This window comes from Manacus vitellinus, unplaced genomic scaffold, assembly GCF_001715985.3.
Source record: "Manacus vitellinus isolate BGI_N305 unplaced genomic scaffold, ASM171598v3 scaffold_82_pilon, whole genome shotgun sequence".
NCBI classification, from domain to species: Eukaryota; Metazoa; Chordata; class Aves; order Passeriformes; family Pipridae; genus Manacus; species Manacus vitellinus.
Window position 1 is genome coordinate 1,412,545 of NW_021940828.1, and position 18,561 is coordinate 1,431,105.

An 18,561-nucleotide genomic window follows, 5' to 3' on the forward strand; every position below is an offset into this window, starting at 1 on the left:
AAGCAAAAAAACTCACCTTTTTCCCATTTTACTTCAATTTAATGCCACTTCCATCGGCCTTGTTTGCCTTCAGCAGCCCCTGAGGGAAGGAGGAGCCTGGTGAGGAGCTGTCCAGCCACCAGCTGGGCAGATTTCACAAGGGGTTTTGCTCACCTTTGGACACTAAACTCTGATGAATTATTGTTTTTTTTCCAACTCTCTGCCCTCATCAGCCAGTTCCTCGTGGGGAAAAAAGGCACAAAATGGGCTGGACTGGAGCTTTTTTGCAAAGCACAGGCCTCCAGGGTGGGTTTGTTCATCTTTTTTTATTTGATTTTTAAGAGATCTCCAAATGGAGCTTTTCTATATTCCCAGTTTTCATTTGTGAAGCAAGGAGAGGGCTTCATCCCTCATCCTCAGCCCATGGCAGCAACAGGAAGTGCTCTCCCTGGGAAGGGGCTCCATGTGCACCCAGCCATGCTGGGAAAGGTCCTGTCACAATCCCTACTGTCCCAAGTCCTTCCACATTCCCCCTTCTCCCAAGAAAATGAGCTGGGAGAACCAGCCCTGGTGGGCAAGAGCTCCATCATAATGGCCAAGTTGTTCCTTATGATGGTAATTTCTTAGAAAGAAACAGTTTGGGGATTAACTTGTAAAGAAAAAAAACACATATCCAATGATAAAAATGGCTCAAAACCCAACAGTTCTGGGGGCTTAGCCTTTGATTCCAGATCTTGAACCAGCACTGATTTACAGCAGGGCCTGGTTTTTTTTTTGTTATTTTCCATGTGCCCCTTGGAAAGCTGGGGGGCAGGAGGGGCAGACAGGTGATGACAACCCCATGGTCCCCATCCCTGGAAGCGTTCAAGGCCAGGTTAGACTGGACTTGGAACAACCTGGGCTAGTGGAAGGTGTCCCTGCCCATGGCAGAGGGTTGGAACTGAGCTTTAATGTCCCTTCCAACCAATTCCATTCCATGAGTCCATGATCCCCATCCTGGTCCCTTCAGAAACCCCCTCCCAGCAAACACAGGAGGTCTGGCAGCTGATGATGGGGGTGGGAGCTTGAGACCCCTGAGATGCTGAGCCCAACCAGGCCAGGACAAAACAGCAACCACAGCCCCCTCTTGCCTTTGGCGTCTCAAAATTACACCTGTACTCAATAATTCAACGTATTTTTTTGTTTTATTACCAAAATCTGCTCCCTCTAGACCTTCAACAGCTCCTTGAGCGAACAAGTCAATATTTTCTCCATTCACTAAGTTCTCATGACACATTTTAGGTCTCACTTGCACCCAGTCTTGGCTCCCACCCCAAACCAGCTCTGCACAGAAAGCACAACAGAAGAAACGTGTCAGTGTTGAGTTATACATTTTTATTTTCTAATAGGTACAATACTAAAATAAACACAAATTAAAAAAAAGTTTTATTAAAACAAAACTGTACAAAAAAGCAGTTATACTACATTTTAATTACAGAACAGTCTACTGTCCAAAAGGCACTAATCCAGAATAGGAGATACAATGATACAGGACTCATTTGAACTATTTTAATCAATACAATAGAGCACTTGTTTCTCTGTCCATTCACATACAGAAACAAGGACTTTTGCTACAGTCATTACACATTGTTATAAATATGAGCCCTACGTGTAAAGGTGCAGTATCGCTCTCCCTGGGCCGCGGGCCGGTTCAAACAACGAATGATTCTCATTAAATTAAAAAAGAAAAAAAAAACAGGAAAGGACACAAGGGAAGAGGTTGATACTTGGGGTTTTCGCAGCACCTGCCAGCAGAGGAAGGTGTGTGATGGACATAAACCCTCACCTTGCATTTCGGGTGGGAACACTTGGGCTGGTTTCCTCAAGGGTCTGGGGTGGAACTGAAGGGGAACTTCCATCACCTCGTGCCCAAAGCTCTGCATTAGTTATTGCACTGCATCCTGTTTTATCCAGTTCTCCCCTGACCCTTTCTTTCCCTGGATAAATAACAATTCCCAAACACACCAAGGGGTCTCAAGTTTTCTAAACTATTCCTTCTCTCCTTGCAACGAGCCATTGGCACCTTGCAGGTAAAGGCAGTGATTTGGAGAAGGTTTTTGGAATATTCTTAACCATCAGTGTCTTCACTGCAAGGGCATCGTGAGCAGATGGACCCTGTCTCACAAGGCTGCTCCAACTGTCCTTGAATCAGAGGCCCAAACTGCCCCAAAGCCACCAGAGATGCCCCTGGGATGGAAGGATGTTCCTGAGGCAGCACAGGGAGAGTTACAACCCATCACCTCTCCAACCTGCCTTCCTGAAAGCAAAGCTCCCCCTCAGCAGCCAACTGTGGGGAACAAACCTCCCCGAGGCCCCTTCCTCCATCACCCCCTTCATGGTGCTGCCAGAGACCCACCCCCTGGGACACCCCTCTGCTTCCCTGGTACCTCTTTATCCCTAAACAACTTCCCACCACGAGGATCTGTTCATCCTCCCCCCACATTTATCCCACTTCATGTTTTTTCCCCCCGAAATGTCAGGCTGAGGGCCACAGCAGCAAGGACACCACGGACTGGGGATGGTGCTCAGAGAACAACCACACGAAAAGGGATCAACCAGCACAGGAATATCTGACTTGATGATGATGAGCAACATGAAACATCTTGTCTTTAAGCTGAACAAGCAGCCCTTAAGATCAAGACCAGGGTGTACCTGAAGGGTTTGATGATGATGAAGATGATGATGATGATGATGAGCAGCATCACCTGACTCGTTCCCGGTGGAGGAGGCTGAAGGCGGGGCGGGAGAGGGATACTGCACCTTTGGAACAGTGTCATACACATAAGACAAAGACAGGCATCTGGATGTTAACAAAAATAAGTAACAAAGAAATATGATTAAACAAAATCTCTTCTCACATCATCCTATACTACATCCTCCTTCTGCTTAGCAGAAAATTGTACGTACACAAAAATACAAATACACAATTTTGTAGAACAGTCTGATTTTAATATATTTATATATATTTATATTTATATGAGTGGCAGGTTAGTTCATTATATAGAGCTTTTTGCACTTTTGGCTCATATGCAACAAGGCTTTATAAATTCAGCTTTAGCTTTCATTCAGGTTTTATAGCTTCTTGAACATTTGTTTTCACATTTAAAGCAGCATCCAATTTGCAAGAGGAGTTGGTGGTGGCTACAGCAAGGATCGGGTCAAGAGGTTATTTGGGGGCGAGGGGGAGGAGAATATACATTCCAGTGTGTGTGTGTGTGTGTGTGTGTGTGCGAGTGCTCATGGAAAACAGCCCAGAGTGGGAACACACCACTCCAGGATCCCATGTTTTGCCTCTTGAGGTAGGTGGGACACCTACAGCAGATGAGACACGGGGGCCAGTTTGGTCGGGGCAAACAAACAGGAAGGTGGGAGATGCCAACAGAGGAAGGGATGGACAGGAAAGGACCCGCTGGAGCGACCAGCAGGGATGGGACACTCTTGGATCACTGATCTGGTGACACATGGAGTGACAGGAGGCGACTGGAGCCATCCCACACGCCCCTCCACGGCCCGGAGACACGGCTGGCACGACCCCCAAGCCAAGATCAGTGGGACAAAACCAAGACACACAAACATGGACAGGAGGAACACGACCCTCCCCCCGTGCTCTGCTGGGGGTTTGGTCCATTTTTGTGTGGCTCTGATGCTGTTCCACCACCCTTTCACTTCTAGGTTTGAGACACTCCCTACACTGATCTGTTGTCACCCACTGTCTGTGACAATCACTTGGTTCAGAGAAGAGTATCAGTTCAAAAAGGCATCTCAGAGCAGGGGAAGGGTCCGTGTGTGCCACAGGCTCCACAAACTCTTGATTCCCATTAGGATCCCCACAGGATCATTGCTTGTATCAACTCCCATCCACACCCTACAGGCTGATTTTCTGCTCTCTGCAGAAGAGTCCTCACAGCTTTCCTTGCCAACAGACATTCCCCAGGCTTTCCCACCTCGCATGTTCAGTTGTCAGAGTGAAAACATTTTGTTCCTAATGAAAAATAAAACATCTACATATGGATTGCTTTCATTTGCTGAACCCTTAAGTGGTACTAAAACACCTTCATAGTGTTCTGTTATCTCCTTTCACTCTGGTCAGAAGAAATTCTCCTTTAACATAAATTTTTAAACTACCATCGATATCTTTTTTTTTCTTTAAAACCCACATAAAATTCTCACCTTTACAAAATTATAACCACCTGCCAACAGTCAGGATTATTTTGATAAAATGTTTAGCAGGTGCCACTATGATAAACCTAGAAATAATTCAAAATATAGGAAGAAACTGCCTCTGGGATTCCAGAGAGGTTTTGGCTGCCCCATCCCTGGAAGTGTCCAAGGCCAGGTTGGACAGGGCTTGGAGCAACCTGGGATAGTGGAAGATGTTCCTGCCCATGGCATGAGGTGGGACTGGATGATCTTTAAGGTCCCTTCCAACCCCAAACCATTCCATGATTCCAAAATGAGAGATTAAAGATGCATTTTAGGTTTTTCCATCCAGATTCTGGTTATCCAGAAGTGGATGTTTAACACACAAGGCCCTTTGGATCTGCAATCCAAGAGGCAGTTTCCTACTGAATCCTATCCAGGCTTCCCCCCTCTTTGCCAATCCACCCCAAATCAGAGATTGCAAAGGTTTGGCTGAGAAATGAGATCCACTCCCCATCCCCCACCAGACTGAAAACCAAGAGGAGGAAGGAGCAGAGTTTTTTCCAGCCAGATTCTGCCGGGCTCTGGACTCATCTGGAGGGATGTGTGGAGGGATGCAGGGAGGGCTCTTTTCTTAAGAGGGAAACGAGGTCTAATCCTATTCCTCCAGCTCACTCTGGAGTCCTGTTCCTCACTTAGGCACTTTTAAAATTGACACTAACTAAAAAACCCTAAAATTCAAAAAGTACTGCACATATTTCACACTTCCCGGGCTTTCGGCAGCCCTGGGAAGATCATAAAGACCAAGAGGAAGACACAGCCAAGGCAATTTGTCAGGAAAATAGTGCTCCCCATGGCCACAACTGACTTGTACTTGTCACCCTTTGACAGAACTGCTATGGAACTACAGGGAGTTTAAACCTGTTATTCCTGGATTATCTTTAAGGTAAGAGCCTTTCCCCCGGGGGTTCTGTGGCACGATGGCATCGCTTCATCCTACTGGATCTGACATCTGACTTCCAGAGGGATATGGGGCTTTCCCAGTCTAAGCCAGCAGCACTGGTGGGAGAAGTGCTGCCTGGAACCACCCAGGACAACTCTGGCAGCAAAATTAAGGAGGGTCAGCTTTGCTGAGACATTCCCGGAGCCAAAATCAAGGCAAAAAGGGGTTTTTGCTTTTGGGGTTGTATTGCAACGGGTGATGGGATGGAAAATCTGTCCCTCAGGAAAGACCAAACAGGGCTCTGGTCCCACAGCAACTAAAAACCAAGTCACCACCTTCAGTTCAGCACAAGTTTCTCAAGATGACACTCAAATTTAGGCAGAAGCCAAAAAAAAAGAAATAGAAAATTCAGTGTTATCCACTGAAAGATGGGAAGCTCAAAATCCAAACTCTGCTTTTTCTACTTTTTCATTTGGAAAAGTAACTTCAAGTTTTTCCAATCATCTTCAAATCTAAAATAACTTAATAACAACAATAATAATAAGCTACTCTGGCTGCAAAAAGTGATCCCAAACCCTGGGTGAACGAAGTGACAAAGGGAACCACCACACTCCTGGGAAAGCTGTGCAAATCCAGGCATCCTGTCCCAAACTCTCCTAATTTAAAGCAGGCAACAGCACCTGAACCAGGAAAATCCACTCCAATTTAAAACAGGTTCCAATACTAAGAGCAAGCAAGACAAAATAAAATGGAACAAGAAAGGTTTGGAGCAACCTGGTCTATGGAAGTTGTCCCTGCCTATGGCAGGGGTGGGAATGAGACGAGCTTTAAGGTCCCTTCCAACCAAAACCATTCTATGATTCCATGAAAAAAATGCTCCCACCTTGTCCCTCTTCCATGGTCCAACCACCTTCTCTCACACAGGAGGCTGCAAGTGAAGAACCTGTTGTAAATTGGCTGAATTTATGAGCTAATTTTTTTTTAATGGTGAAAGTAGGCAAAACTGGTCATATTTACTCTCTGCTGTGGACAATATAAATTTAGACTTCAATTAAGTAATGGATACAGCACCACCTGAAAGGCCAAAGGAAAGGTGAATGTCTCTAAACTTGGACTGAGGAAGTATTAAAGGAATTCAAAGAGGTTTAACCAGAAATACACTGTTTGAAGGTAATAAAGTGCCTGTACAGGGAAAACAGAAGGAGAAGACCAGGCTGGATGGTGCTTGGAGCAAGCTGGGATAGTGGAAGGTGTCCCTGCCCACACCAGGGGGTGGAATAAGATGGTTTTTAAGGTCCCTTCCAACCCAAACCATTCTGGGATTCTGTGAGAAAGAAGATGGTACAAGTCACCAAGACAGTGAAAGGGGAGAGAGGGCATGGAAGTCCAAGAAATAATTTAAATTATTATACTTAGAAGTCACTATTTCCCTGATTTTCTTATCTAGGCATCCAAACTGCAGTGAGGGAAGGGAGGAGAGCTGCTGGGAAAACCCTGGAGCAGAAAGTCGGGAAGATTTCATAAGGCTGGATCAAACCTAAGCTTCAGCCCTACACTGGATTGCTTTTTATTAGGGTGGAAACAGTATATATCCTGTATTTGGGGACTGTAAAAACAACAGGTTCAGGTCAGAGCACTTCAGTATGGAAAAACCATTGGTAAACCAGGAAAAAATAGGATGATCAGGATGTGAAGGAGCTTGGATGGAAGATAAAAATCAACTACCTGTGGAAGAAGCATTGAAGTCTGGGCAAATAACATGTGACAAATTCAGGAGCAAGAATCAACTTGAAAGTGAATGATCAGAGCTGTTGGAGGAGGGACAGCTCAGAACACTCCACTGGAATTCCTTCAAGGAAATACAGGCCCCATGAAGGAAAGAAAGGAGACATCAGTTTAGCAAGAGGACTTGTGAGATATTTCTGAAGCACTCTGGCAACTGATGAAAGGATTTGTGGAAACCAGTTGCTTGAGGCACTGCAGCTGGAAAGGAACAGTGGTGACTGATCAAACTTGGTTCATGTTGAATGGTTTTGGGTAAAAGAGAATATCAACAGAACTGGAACTTGGGTTACAGACATAAGGCACAACATGTTCTCTGATGGAAAGTTCTTGCTGCACAGAACCCCTGCAGAACTCGAATCTCTACAAATTACTCAATGTAACGAACAAGTTATAAAGGTAAAAGACAGATCCACCTCTTTGGAGTCACAGATTTATACAATTAAGGCCAGAAGGGACCAGTCTGTCACCTACAAGGAGACCCTGAATGTCAGGTGGCCTCCCACAATCCTCATGCAAACTCCCTGTTCCATAAACTTCATCCAAGGGGATGAATAAACCGTCCTGCCCTTCCAAATACAACAACAAAGAAGAAATAAAAATCCCCTAATTGAAGTTTCTGCCTTTTTTACATCATTCTTTAAAACTTGGCCATATATATCCAATGGATTTATAAACATTCCCTCATCTCAAGAGCATTTATCTTTTCCAAGCACCTGGAGAAAGAGGACTGTGACTTAAAAAGCTCTAAAGGAAGGAAGTGGTGTAGAATTAACCAGTTCCTGCCCAATGAGCAGCTGTGCCAAGATGGAAACGTTTAGTTAAACTGAAAGGCAACTCTCTCTCTGGGAGACCTTCTAGCACCTTCCAGTGCCTAAAGGGGCTCCAGGAGAGCTGGAGAGGGACTTGGGACAAGGGCTGGAGGGACAGCACACAGGGAATGGTTTCCCACTGCCAGAGGACAGGGAGAGATGGGATATGGGGAAGGAATTCTTGGCCGTGAGGGTGGGGAGGCCCTGGCACAGGTTGCCCAGAGAAGCTGTGGCTGCCCCATCCCTGGAAGTGTCCAAGGTCTGGTTGGACAGGGCTTGGAGTAACCTGGGCTAGTGGAAGGTGTCCCTGCCCATGGCAGGGGGTAGGATGAGATGATCTTTAAGGTCCCTTCCAATCCAAACCATTCTGGGATTCTGGGAACTGCCCCTGCAACAAACTGAACAAGAGCATGGCTCAAATTCCCATGACAACTCCTCAGCTGCTTCAATTACCACATCAATAAAGATGTTTCCTCTTCTCAAGGAGCAGTTACAGATTTTGTGCTGGGTCTTTCCCAACAATATGTGGAATTTCCTCTTCACCACTCCGACCCTAATGTACCTCCACCCAAACTCAGCCCCCTCCATCCAACACGCTGAAAGGTGAGATGCTCCTGCTGCTGGTTCCACTCCAAAATTCCATCAAACCTTTTAAAGAGAGGAACAGTTTGAATGTGTCAGGCAGAGTCCATGTCACTCTGGGCTCAGACCTGCTCACTTGCCATAATGCAGAAATGAAATGGAAAACCTGGTCAGTGAGTTGATACTCAGAATTCCTGGCTCTGGTTTGCCCCTGAAGGATGTTTTCAGCCCTGTCACTACAGCCCTGTCAAAGAGAGAGGCAGAAACTTCACCAGCAGACTTAAAAAAAAATATATCCAAAGTCAAATGTGCTTTGAGGAATGGAATATATGCTTAATAATCTTAATGGAATATACTGGGTGAGAGATATTAATTAATAATTTACTTTCATTATCTCTTTGCCCTCCTCGAGCGATCTGATGGATAAACTGTGTAAGTAAAATGTATTTTTAAATCTCAAATGATGTCAAATATATCTCAGAAGGCTGAATTCAACCTCTTAATTAAAGAGGAGGGTTATTTAAGCTCCATGTGCCATCTCAGCGTTACATGGAAGACTTTAATTAGTCGAGGAGAGGGGAGAGGAGGGCAGGAAGCTGAATTGAGGCCAGTGACAGCAGCAAGTGAACACCTAAAAATGTATATTCTTGAAAAGAAGTTGTTCCCATTGGTACTGTGAGTGTAGTGCTGGAAGAACTGAAGTACCCACAGCTCTGCTCTGAACTACAGTGACACTGGGTGAGAGTCACACCAGGATTTCAGTGCAAAGAAGCTGAGAAGTAACTGGAAGATTCAAATAAGAGCTTGAGGAAGTTCCTAAATTCTTTTTTGATGGTGCTCATTTTAGTAAGTTTGACTAAGAGTCTCTTCACATACCAAAAAACCCCAGAAACCTGTCTGATAAGTGACTGCAGTGGGAGAACAGCACTATGGAAAAATCTGGTCAACTTGAGGGTAAAAATGGAGCTCAGGCTCTGCAGTGCTCAAGGGCCAACAAATATTCACAGAAACAGAATTAAAAGGCACAGAAAACCCTCTGGCAGATGTTTTTTGAGAATCTAGCAACTTGTCAGGGAAAAATGATGGTGTTATTTTGGGTCACCACCACACACCGCCGGTGAATGGCAGGGATGGTGTCCAGCCAAACCTGCAGGTGCAGGATATTCTGAGGTTTTTTAAGGAAAAGGGGAGTTAGCTCCTGTCCCTACAGCATGTTAATTGGGGCAGCAGAGAGCTCGAGGACACCGTGGCAACAAGTTCTGGTGAGGCTTCCAAAGAGCCACCAGGAAGGGGAATTTGGAGGAGGACACAAGAGCCAGTTCCATTCCCTGCTCCAAGGGACCGGAGACCAAACGGTGCAGAGGTGACAACATGAGATGAGTTCAGTGGAGTTCATGGCTCACCTTCCTCACCTCTACAACCCCAAAACAACAAGGAGAGCTAAACCAGCCCCTGGGTAATCTGTCACACAACTAAACATCCTTTTTGTCTCCAAAACTCACTGAGAAGCGACACGTACATGGAGCGGGGAACGGAAAACCGGGAGAAGCAGCTTTGCATAGAAAACTGGCCTCAGCTCAGCCCCTGCTGTTGTAAGTCACCATTCATTTAGGTCATTATTTAAGTTTACAGAGGGTCTGTGTTCCAAGTGTCACTAATAACAGTGGTATTAGAGAGAATTAGGGGGCGGAGGATCTCCTGTTTTCAGTCACAGAAAAGACAGAAATCCTTTTAATCGCGACCATGCCAATCCCCAGCGTTCTAAAGCAGCTAATTACACGTCAGGGACACCCAGTCATTCAAAGGAGCTGCCATCACTTCTCCTGCCATACTCCCATGCATTTATCCTGCCCATCCCAATTACCCTGGCTGCAGTTTGAAAGGATTTAGCACAAGTGTGCTGGGTGTTTTGATCAGCAGGATACACCCGCTGCCATGGAACTGAGAGGGAATAAATGGCAGGGAGAGGCTCCTGCCAAGCCATCTGAGGAGGAGATGCACTGTACATACAGAAACATCAAAGGCCCATCACCAGCTCACTCCAGTTCAATGCTTTTGGTTCATTCCTGCTTAAGCTGTTGGCTGGAGCACTCCAGACCTTCCTGAAAGAATGGGATAGAGCCCAGCACTGCAGCCATCCAACCCATTAGTTCATTTTCTGGATCAGCCTCATTAAAAGGGGCGTTTAAAGTGTTTTGTGAATTTTCCCCCTGCACTCCAAATAGCAAATCCTTTTCTATCTCCATGACAGTTGTGGCTGACCCATTCCTGGAAGTGTCCAAGACCATGTTGGACAGCACTTGGAACAATCTGGGATAGTGGAAGGTGTCCCTGCCCATGGCAGGGCGGTGGAATGAGTCGGCCTTTAAGGTCTTTAAGGTCTCTTCGCACCCAAACCACAATTCTTGGATGAAAGCCACATGAAAACAGGCAGGAACAAACAAATCCAGGCTATTTTTAAGTGACAAGGCCTCTGTCTCACTGATGCCACTGACATAACTTCCATTGGTCTGATTTGATTTATATTTGTTGGACAAAAACCAACATCAAATCACTGTCATGTTATTGACAGTCCTAAAAACACCCAACCCAGCTCTTCTAGTTATAACACATTTCTCACAAAGAAGATAATTTCTGTGTATTTCAAATTTGGATTTGTAGCTGCCATCTCCAGAAAGCCTCTGGTTTTCATCAATGTGCAACATCTTTAGTCAGACAGTTTAAACCCCATAAATTTGACAACAGTAGGAGAGGCTAAAACGAAGGTTTTAGGGCTGTGCCAAATGCCTATTGGCCAAGAACTGCTCCAATATCCTGAGTAAATATCCCAGCAGCTAAAAAGCCCAACAGGGAATGCTCTAGTTTGAAATGTCTCTGTAACTCTTTTTGGGAACTGCGAGGTACTTTCTGGTCAGGCCATCAACATTCCCTTCCAAGGGATCACAGTGAAAACTCCCAACTCCACAAAACTCCATTAAAATGGCTGGGATCAGGATACAGCCCTGACTGCTGCCACAAACACACACCAAATCTGGGCCATCAACACATATTAAGGTCACTGACACAGAACACAGTTTTAAGACCAATCCTGCCACCAAAGAGTCCTGCCAAAAGCTACCCCAAACCAAAGATTATTGCCAAATCAAAGCTTAAGACTTTGATTGAAATAACATTATCAAGTTAAATAACTTCAGAGTGCAAGGCTTGAAATAAGAGCAAAGTTTATTTTAACAAAAACTCCTAAAATCTGCTGGTTAATTACTCAGTGAGTTTGAAAGAAGCTGATGAGCACTGGGAGGTGAGGGCTGCACCATGATGGAGCTGGGTTGGGAGGAGGAACATAAACCTTCTGCTAAGAAAATTATTAAATAAAACAAGCTCAATTCCAGGGATAAAAAGGGGGGGGGGGAGTGTGATCTTTTCCAACTGAACATCCACAGCTCAGGATTATGGGCAAAATCTCACACTGAATCTTAGTAATTTGCAGGGAAAAGTGTGACTCCAGCTTTAGATTGGAGTTAAACTCACACCCAGGGAACCACAATCCTGCATTAAGGCAGCAATTAATTTTGAGTTTTGGAAATTCTTACACCAATTTTAGTGGTTTTATTCATATGAAAAATCAAACCTTTTTCTTTATGAAACCCTGTTACAAGTACCATGGGTTTCTTTTTTCTAGCAGTGGCCAAAGCAAACACTTAAGGAAAGAGGATCCAAGTAATTATAATGTGACTTTTTCCCCATCAAACCCTTTCAGCTTCTGATAATGATCAATTTGTGATTTACTGACCCAGAATTTGTAGCTTATCACAGTAGTCACCAGTGGGCTTAAATGAACCACAATTTCTCCTCCAATACGTTCAGCTATGTGGAATTTTTCAGCAGCAAGACAAAGATGAACCCTCACAAATGAAGGCAAAAACTGATCTACAAATCACAAATGTTACAAAAACATGAAAAACTTACCAGTCTTATGTTAGGCAATGAAACAAACAGAGTTAAGTCAAATATCCCTGAAGAACTGTGTAAACAGAGCAAATAATTAATGAAAGTTCTAACTTATGGCTTGACTGGAGCCTGGAGTCAGACCCTGCAAATAAAGCTCCTCTCTATTAGTAAACTAGAAAAGTTAACTTTTATGAACAGCAAAACAGAAAAAAACCCCAACAAATTAAGAGGATTTCTTTTAACAAGTCAACATGTATAAATCAGAAGTAGGGAACAGCCCAACCTGAGCAGCTCTGTTACAGAATCATAGAATAATTTTGGTCAGAAGAGACCTCTGGAGGTCTCTAATCCAACCCTGTCCAGTTGAGTTTTGAATATCCCCAAGGATGGGAATTCTACTGCCTTTTCAGATTGTTGTTCTGCCCCTCTGAGTAGGAAAATATTTCTCTTTATATTCATCTGGGATTTTCTTTGACACAACTTTAGCCCACTGTCCCTCACATCTTCACCGTGCCCTTCTGAGAAGAGCCTGGCTCTGCCTCCCCTGGAACCACAGAGTATCCTGAGTTGGAAGGGACCCATGAGGACCACTGAAGTCCAACTCCTGACCCTGCACAGGTCCCCCCAATTAAAACCAACCTATTAAGACAGTTAAAAACCAAAATACGGGACGTCCCCAGAGCCAGCCTGGACAAACCCAGCTCTTACGATCTCCCTCCACGTAATTTGTGCTCCAACCCTCACACCTCCTGCCCACACAAGGGTCCCACAAATGCTGGACAGAAAGGTCTAATCCCTTTCCACAACCTGCTGAAGACTCTTAATGAGGTCCCTTAATTGCTACGAGAGTGCACTGCTGACTCAAAGCCAACACGTGAGTAATGGGATTTCATTATAATCACACATATGTTTATAGAGCATTCAGAAGATCAACAGAAACAAGTCTGCTGATTTTTATCAATTCATAATGCTTTTGCAAACATTTGGGATCTCATACTTCAGGAGAAAAAGGTGGGGGAATTAAAAAAACAATCCATAAAAAAAGTGGAGGTAGAAATTGTTGTTTTAAGAAGACGGTAAGAGACAACAACTCAAGTATAAGGACTTTATGAGGGAAAAAGTAACAGCCAGAACTTACCCTATGAAGTTAAAAGCAACCTGTGCCCACCACAGAGGAGGAGCATCTTAAATAATTTCTTCTCTATTCACAGAACAAAAAGGTAGATCTGGTCTGCCACCAGACCCACTTCAAGGGAACCCACACAAGAACAAACTGCAGTAACTCCAGACTGGCTACAACAAACCACAACTGAACTGCAATGCTACAAAAACAAGGCTTAATTTCCAAGGAAGTCCAGAGACAGAAAGACAAAGAAGAGGCCCATAACATGGAAAAAACCCAGAAGAAAGGCTAAATTCCAGGAGACACTCTCCACCAATTCTTTCACTTACTCCAGATCACATTCACTTCTCCTGGTACCATCACACCAGCATCTGTTCCATCGTGGCTAATTAATGTCAAACCAAAAGGTAATTCACTAACTGCAAACTGCTCACTGCAATCTTCCAAACTCCAGAAAACAGCCTTCCACAAAGACCCCGGGAACAGCCGAGCTCTCACTCCTGCCTCGTACCTCTTGGTGCATAAAGAAAAGCCAAAGCAGACAGAAACACCCAAACACTGACACCACAGAGCCAAGTGTGTGATTCCCCAGTTATCTGCTATTTCCTCTGGTAAGAGGGAAATGTGGGAGAGCAGAAAACTGGGATTTACCAGGAAGCTGCAGCCAAGGAGGATCTGCTCCTCTCCAGTCGCTCACCAGGGGTTTGTTTACCTGTTTAACCTTCAGAGAGGATACTGGTGCATCATGTCAGTGGCTTCCTGACAGTGACAAACAGAATTAAGACCAGATAATTCTACATTTGATGGTACAGACATACAGTTCCAGTGGTGTTACTTTGATCCTGCATCACATGAACCTAGAACCAGGCTACACAAGTCCTAATACTTATTTTCATTCTCCCCTATTGCTTTAAAAAGGCAACACCTCAAACAATGACTTTTTTTTTTCTTTTACAGATACTATAGTAAGCAATATTTCTTTCAAAATTGCAGCTGTCCAACACTTTGAGTCTGTTCTTTTTAAAATGAAACAGCCAGAACAAATGGTGGTGGCAAGACCAACGTAAAGAGGTCATCGATTATTAAAATCTCCTTACTATAAATCGTGGATGTTGCTTGTCAGCTCGGTGTGTGACTGTGGAATGAATAAGTAGGTAAAATTCCACTAAGGCTCGAGTTTGCTCGATCATTCTGCTGTGCAAAAAATAGAAATAAAAGCTCTCCCCGTCCTTTCGCCCCTTAGTACCAAAACATTCATACAAAGCAGTGAGAAAAGAACTGCAGTGGTGCAACGTTGCTGATCCCAGTCCTGCCTTTCCTGAGTCCGCCCCGGTGCTACTTATGAATTTGCCTACTCGAGAAATGCAATAAAACAGAAAAAAAAAAGATGGCTTCATTCTGCTTCAGTGATCTATATCCAAGGAAAGCACATAAATTTTCCAATGAAATCCATAAGTGAGAGTCGAGGCCAAGCCCTACCTATATATCTTCAAAGGTACAGAGACAAAGAGGTGCCAACCAGGTGCCCTCTGAAAGCACAAAATCTCCTCCACACTCGGGTCAGCAGTTTTGCCCAGATTAACAGATGTAAAGCTGATCTCGTCAGCCTGTGCCTGGAGGGGTTTGGGCTGGCCAAAAACCTGCTGAGCAGCCACATTTTAGGGGTTCACGGTGCTCTCTGAGAGTTCAGAGTGAGGAAGGGATGAGAACAAGGCGAGTAACAGCAACTTCCCTTCGTTCCCTCTGCCTGCAAAGTGGGAGAGAAAAGGGAAGCCCATCCCTCAAACTGAGCTGTTCTCCTCTTTTTTAAGCTATTCCCACATAAACTGGGAAGGTAAAATGGAATGTCGAGGAAACGCTGTGGAGATTTTTATACATCTCTCGTACAAAAATTTCCACGGGTTTTTAATTTTTTTTTTTTTTCCTTGTTAACGTTTTTCTTGCCCGTCTCTAACACTTCCCGTGCTGTTTCCATCAAAATGTTTCCTCTTACCGGCAGCAACATATCATTTTATCAGGATGCCAGGAGATCATTTCCACACAATGCTAGCAGATGTAATTTTCTTAGATGCACACACAGTTCATCATTTAGATACTAAGATGACAAGGTGATCGCAGGGTGACTCTGCAATGCAAGTTTGCTGTTTGGTATTTGGAATTCTCAAATGATAAAAAAAAGACTTATCAAATATAAATATCTTTAAGAAAAAAGTAACAAAAGTGCTACATATGATCAAGGAAAACAATTCCATTAGTTCCTGCTACTTAAAGTAGGTTTGCTTTACAAATATTACCACATCCATTATCAGTATGGCTTCCAATTATTAATTAAATTGCTCGTAGCAGTATAGCTTTCTCACACCTTAACAAAGACAGAGTAAAGAGAACACAAAACATTCACACCCCATTTCTCAGGTAAGAGATCCTCCTGCCTTTAAACAAACAAAAAAGTTCATATTTAGGAGAATATTTATGCTCTGATGGTTTCTCTAGCAAAGGTCAGGTGTCAAAGTTCTCCAACAACCTTTCAGGCTACTCAGGACGTAGGCATCGGTTACACAGACGTGTAAAAATCCACTCACCCATTTTATGACCTTAACAACCTTCCTGGAAAACATTGCTTTCAAAAGTGGCAAAGTGGAGAGGGGAGGAGGGCGGGGACAGAGAGAAGGCGAGAGGAGGAATAAAAGGTGAAATAGTTAATGACAGATCAATAAGAGTCTAGACCTCTTCTGAGCAGGCACTGCCAGCCATGCCAAAAAGGAATAGTGGTTCTGAGAAGTGGACTGTTGTCCATTAGACATTCAGCTCATTTGTCATTTGATCCCAGGCTGGGCTTCAACCCATGGTCCCAGAGGCAGAAGGCAGCACTTCTCCACTAAGCCACGCAGCTTGTGAGAGCAGAGGATGTCTGTGTTGAATATGTGAACGCCAACGGAAAATATGGGAATGTGTTTCCAATGGACATTCTCAGCACAGCACCCAAAAGTAGATCAAGTCACTGTATGACCAGTGAGGCACGGCTTATTGCAGCTGGAAATCATTTATTCCCAGGCTGAAGTGGGGGTTCTAAGTGTTCTTTTTACTCTCTGTTGATGCTCCCAGTGTGGTGTCCATCGACCCTGTGCCACTACCTCAGCTTGCATCCTTTCAGTCTCAGGGAAGGGAAAGCGTACGGACTATTGTTTCAACACGATCTCTAAGGTTATCCAAGGTTTTTAAGTGTAGCCTAAGACTTGGAATCGAGGGCTGTCTAAAATACCTGGAAGCACTTTGAATGCTAAGACAGAGCAGCAAGATTTTTTTTTTTTTTTTTTTTTTTTTTTTTTTTTTTTTTTTTCTAGCCACTTGGGGCCGGGAGAGGGGAGGTTGGTTGGTTGATTGATTATTTATTGGGAATTAATACTGAGAGAGTATATGCAAAGGCTGAGGGCACCATGCCATCTTCACAGAACAAGACCCTAACAGCTAAACTGACGTACAAGAAACTGCAAAGTTATACTGTAAGAACACATATTAAGGACCGAGGAAAGTCTGCTAAGGTGCTACGTCTAAAACTAAGTTACTTCTTGCTTTGACCCTCCCCTCTCTTTGTATCAGTCGTCGTCGAGAGCCTCTGTCTTGATCTCGTTGGCTCCTTGCCGGGCCAGTGCCAGGATGGTGTGGTTGACTGCTGCCATCTCCACAGCTAAGGAAATGGGGTCTTGGTGGTCACTATGGCTAGTGCTGTCATCCTGGGAATGTGGGAAGGAGGAGAGAGAAGCAGGGTTATTCCACAGGTAGGAAATCGGTGGGTAAAATGAGTGTGTCCAGTAATGAGCTACGGGGCAGGGGACTGTTGGTTATGGGGGCAGAAAGTGAATTTACAAAGCGGGTTTAGGATTGATTTCCCTCACTGTGCAGACAAAGGAGTGGGGGACCCACCTTTCAAAGAAAATAATAGATGATAAAGATAAAAGTGATACATGAAGTAAGTCAGGAAACCAAATTAAGACAGGAATCATTAGGCACTGCACAAATTCATGGAACAGACAGTTCTGGTCACCCCAAGGGCATCCCTGCCCATGGCAGGGGTTGGAACAAGAGAAGCTTTAAGGTTCCTTCCAACCCAAACCATTCTGGGATTCTCGGATTCTCTTTAGAGAACACAAAAGAACCAGAAAGGCAGAGAGAAGAACATCCCAGGGAAGAGGCAGGAGGTGGCTTCCTTACAAGGAGAGGTTGAACAGACTCAGGTCCTCCAGTTTGGGAAAGAAATGGCTGATGGTTGATATGGTAAATGTTTATTACAAATAACTGGGAAACAGAGAACAATTGTTCATGGCTTCGTTATGATTTCATGAGCAAAGGTACCCTCTGGAATGTGTTCCAAAGCACTGCTTCACTTAGTTCAGCTTGGGATTCACTCATTTTCAGGTCAGACACAAGTAAAACTGGCTTTAAAAGGCAGGGGTTAAAAAAGATCCAGGGAAAATTAATCTACTAAAAAGTAGGAAAAATGAAAGTGGATGCATGGCCTGGTTCAGGAAGCCTCTCAAAAGTACTGACTTCCACAAGCTCGAAGCTACTATAACAAAATAATTCTATATGTACTTTAAAAGTACTTTTTCTTTAAATGTTACTACTGATCTTGCTCAGAGCCAGGATACAAACCCAGCCTAAGCCAGTATCCTGTGAAGACACTGAATTCTCACAGGTATAAGGAAAAAGATGCTGAAAAACTCCTGGGCTGCCAAGAAAACAAAGGGAATGACTGTGGGGGACTGGAACCACCATAATTCAAATATGGCACTTAGGGCAAAATCATGTTTTCCCCTTTTTAAAACAGAATACTAATAGTTATCACACAGTTTTAAAATTACTATTAATTACAGAAAGGAAATTATAAACGTTTCTCAGTCTCCCAACAGCCTTTAAGTGGTGAACTCGTGAGATTTAAAATAAAATGCATAAAGCATCTTTAAATGAAGATGACAGATGGCAAATGTTGAGGAGGACAAAAAAACCCCAGGATTTGGTAAAATCCTGAGGTTATTTAAAAGAATGCATTAATTTACAACAAGTGTCTGGTAAACACTGTGATGTGCACACACTCTAAGGGCCTCTCAGTAATCTGCAGAAATACAGAGCCCTTAATTCTGGAGTTTAAGGCACTTTGTTAGGATTTGAATGAATTTTGTGTTTTAAATTTTATTAGAGTTTCAGTGTTGTTG

General features: G+C 44.0%; 1 protein-coding gene across 8 annotated transcripts in view; it reads right to left on the reverse strand.

Annotated features, from left to right (window-relative positions):
• Positions 1 to 8,166: 8,166 nt before the first annotated feature.
• The window catches only part of HMBOX1 (homeobox containing 1), a 67,910-nt gene continuing 57,515 nt past the window's right edge, over positions 8,167 to 18,561 (reverse strand). For 6 of the 8 annotated variants that reach the window (XM_018085539.3, XM_018085541.3, XM_008929057.4 and 3 more), the window contains exon 10: positions 8,167 to 17,082. In XM_018085539.3, the coding sequence (XP_017941028.1) occupies positions 16,945 to 17,082 (138 nt within the window). In that variant the 3' untranslated portion in view covers positions 8,167 to 16,944. The remainder of the gene's footprint in view (positions 17,083 to 18,561) is intronic. The other 2 variants (XM_018085537.2, XM_018085542.2) reach the window with 2 other exon arrangements.